This window comes from Asparagus officinalis, chromosome 3, assembly GCF_001876935.1.
Source record: "Asparagus officinalis chromosome 3, Aspof.V1, whole genome shotgun sequence".
NCBI lineage: Eukaryota > Viridiplantae > Streptophyta > Magnoliopsida > Asparagales > Asparagaceae > Asparagus > Asparagus officinalis.
In genome coordinates, this window is record NC_033796.1 from 93,284,184 (window position 1) to 93,288,328 (window position 4,145).

The following is a 4,145-nucleotide window of genomic DNA, read 5'->3' on the forward strand; positions in this document are numbered from 1 at the left end:
GGTGAAAGTGAAACATGTTTATGCATAGTGTTAGGTGCATGGCATGTTTGACATCTTTGGATTTACCTTGGACTGCAGCCATGTGTGAAATCAGGGGCGTCATACTATATAGCCATTTCTTGGCTTTGTCCTTAAAAGCAAATGGAATAAATCAAAGCTTGATCACATCCTCAAATAGTTCCCTAATCTTAATAATAAGACAAACTTCCTCAAACTCGGAGATAAAGATATAAGCGTCTTCGGTTTCATTTCCTAAGAATTTTGGAAGCATGTTTATGTAATGTGGCCTAAGCTCAAAATTAGTTCCATTGACTTCAAGTAGCTTAATGTAAGATACGATTACATTCCTAGTTGGATAACACATATCTTGAAGAACTGGCGGAATATGATTATCCATTTCTTCGAAAATTGGTTCAAAACGGATTAAACGATTGGTATTATCCCTAATCCAACCTTGCATACACCAAGGTAAATTATTTTTATTTTTTAATTTATTCAATTAAAAAATTCTAAGAAAAACAAAAGTTAGTTTTTTTATTTAAATAAAACTAATTTTTTTAAAAAGATAATGAGAAGGAGGAGAAAGACAAAAGAAAAACCTAACAAAAGTAAATCAATAGCAACCACTTGTGTCAATCGCTCCAAATTCTAGGGTTAAGCCTAAACTCAGTTAAACCAACTCCTAACTAAAAACTTCCTTAGTAAAAAGATTAAAGTTTACTCGGTCAGTATGCCAGGTAAGGATAGTACTAGAGGGAGATCAAAGATTAATTAAATATCTCGTTCCTTGTAGAGCGTTTTACACAACCCCTAAACCTTGCCTTAGACACAAACGGATTCAAGTAAACTTAAACCAATTCACTTAAGCATTTCTTGTTCCTTAATGAGCTCGAGTCCTTGTGGGCCAACGTCTAATGTGTTTTAAGAGGCTTGGGTTTGTGTTGTGAGGAATTAGTGATTTGTGGGCTAAGAAAAGAGTGATGAAATCTCTCACATTTATCTTGATTAAGGGGTATTGTCGTTAAGAATATTTTTAAGTGAGTGTCAAATCAAGATGCTCAAATCACTTTGGTGAATTCCTACTATTATATGCAATGATACCCTAGGAATTAAAAGCAACTACAAAAGGATGAAAAAAATAAAATCTTTTGGGAAAAATGTGTCCAGGCCCTAAAAATAGAAACTTCATGTGACGAGGCGCCTTGTAATTTCCCCTATGTGGATAAACCCCAAAAAGCAGCGTTTAATATTTCTAGGGCCCTCCAAGTCAGCGGTATACAAAAGAGTAATTATATTTTGTAAAAAACCCGAGTTTGCCCTTCTCCTTCGTCCCCAGCCGCTTCGTCCCCAGACGCTTCGTCACATCCCATTAAATGCATACTGTTGTAAGAAATGGAGGGAAATTTTCCCCCTTTTTCCCTCTATCATGAGCAATAACTATTTAGTTATCCATTACTCCTTCCTCAGACAAAAATTCTCTCCATTACTCTCTCTATATTACTCTTCTTTGTCCTAAGTTCGATCCATTACTCTTACCTCCACTTCATAATGGCTGAAAAGGACATCATCTGCATTGTCGCTTCAAGGAATAGAGCAGTATTCATGAAGATTAACTCTTTAACCACCATTCTGGATCTAAAATTTGATGTGTCAGAGAGGTTAGATCTTCCATATGATTCATTAAGTTTGTCATACAAGGATGAAATAAATGGAAGCTTCAAATTCCCCATTGAGAACGAAGATGATTTGTCGTCTATGGTGGAGCATTGCCATAACAGAGGATTAAAGGAGGTTCACATGCAAGCTTTCAAAGAAACAGACGATTCTTCAAAAGTACACAACAACTAGCAAGTTCGACAAGACATGTAGGGCCAAGGATTTTTTTTATGCTAAGACCAATATTCATGACGTTAATTGTTAAATAAGTTAGTGTTAGTTCATGCTAGTTCCATGTTTGGTGTAATTGGATTTTAGCTCTGATTTGAGCGTATGTTAGCTCTAATCGATTTCATGTCAGCTCTAACCACTGTAAATTCTAGTTACAGCTCTATGCATATGAAGGAGGTTCATGCTAGTTCTTGTTCTACGTGAATGTACTAAACATGTTAGTTCTAATAGATTTATTGTTAGCTATAATCTATTAATTGTTAGTTCCAATCGACTTATTGTTAGTTCTAATCGGTTTACTATTAGTTCTAGTTCAAATTTTGCGTAGTAGCCAATATGTTAGTTCTAAACGATTTCATGTTAGTTCTAATTGAAATCTTGTTAGTTCAATCGGATTCCACGACAGTTCTAAAATAAACAGTTGTTGTTTATGTTCTTTATATTTGCAGCGCTTCCAGCAGTATGAAGTCAAAAAGTATAGAGTGCGAAGGAATTAAGATTAGCTTTGCTATACTATTCCATGGCCAAAAAATTCGAGTACTTGTTTGCCAAGAATGAACCGAAGCGTATTCGAGTAGTTTGTCGTTTCAAGAAAGCCCAAAATTGCCCGTGGATGTTATTTGCCTCTCCAACACCAAATGAGAACAGACTTGAAATAAAAACCTTCGTGGACAAACACACTTGTGGGAATCATGGCAATAATGCAGGCAAATCTAGGGCCTCTCGACAATTCATTACGACCCAAGTACTACCCACGTTAAAAGTCCAGCCGGATGTAGGACCTATCGACGTACAAAAGGAGTTTCTAAGTTCGTATGGGCTTAGGGTCGGTTATAGTAAGATATGGTGGGGGTAAAGAAAGGGCACAAGAGCAACTATATGGTGATGTTCATGAGTCCTACGATCAATTACGATGGTAAAAGAAGATAATATCTACAATATACACACTAATTTCATTTATGTTAGGCTGTATATATTAGTTTGAAAAATGTTGATCCTAACACATAATCTTCAATGGTCTAGGTATGTAGAAGATGTTAAGAAGATAAACCCAGGTAGCTACATTCATGTTGAACAACACGAGGGGAGGTTTTCAAAGCTATTCATCTGCTATGCCGCCTGCATAAATGGTTTTTTGAATGGTTGTAGACCACTTATATTTATGGATGGTACTTTTTTGAAAGATCGATTTAAAGGTATACTCCTCAGTGCCGTGGCATATGATGGAAATCAGGGGATATTTCCATTAGCCTATTGCATTTGCGATCAAGAAAATAACGTCTACTGGAATTGGTTCTTACAAGGTTAGTTCTAACATGGGTCATGTTAGTTCTATTATAGTTCATGCTAGTTCTAACTCGTTCATTGTTAACTCTATTATAGGTTTATGGTCTATTCTCTACGAAATGCCAGATCCATACAACCCTCCACACAAGCTAGTTATAATATCTGATGCAGATAAGGGGATCAGAGAAGCAGTCAGAGAATATTTTCTGGATGCTATACACTCTAGATGTGTTTTGTATCTAGTTGAGAATTTCAGGATGAAGTTGAGGGATTTGGGTTTCAAGGCAAATGATACTCAGATTTTGGGGAATCTTTTGCAATCCGCTTGTTACAAATATACTAAAGCAGAATGGAATGACTATGTGGACGACATTAGACTGGCGGACCAACGAGCCTACAATATTGTCATGAACTACGCTATAGAGAACTGGGCTAACGCATTTTTTTCCCGGAATTAGGTAAGTTATAAGCTATTTCAGTTAAGATGTTTGCCTAATTAAATTAAACATGAATGCGTACACTGGAACTAACTATAAAACCCAGTTAGAACTAACATAGGCACTATACCCAACACTTGTAATAGAACATGCGTAATGGCCGTAGGTATGTAGGCATTAAAAATTGCCTATAGGTCTCCTCGAACGGTTCAGTGTTAAAGAGCGACGATGAACATCACTATCCGAGCCACAGGAGCCCAATTGACGTCGACGAACGACTGAAGTGAGTCGGCGAGCTACGTGAGCTTATAGGATTTCGGAACAACCAAGACCCGGACCAATCGGGAACCTGGCACTGTTCACAAAAAGGACAACGCCCCTCGTGCCTCGACCACTCTACAGATAATCCAACCACCAGAGTGGATCGAATTCTTCGTCAAGCGTCCAACGCACCCGGAATCACTCAAATCCGAGTTCGGATGAAGAATCTACGGGGAAAACAATCGAATGCACCTCAACGGGTCTCAGGAATTC

At 37.5% G+C, this 4,145-nt stretch overlaps 1 protein-coding gene across 1 annotated transcript; it reads left to right on the forward strand.

The window, feature by feature from the left end:
* Window positions 2,703–3,632, forward strand: LOC109835432. Its single transcript, XM_020403408.1, has 3 exons — window positions 2,703–2,803; window positions 2,911–3,191; window positions 3,271–3,632. Exons 1-3 carry the CDS (start codon window positions 2,703–2,705, stop codon window positions 3,630–3,632), a joined length of 744 nt encoding a protein of 247 aa, XP_020258997.1.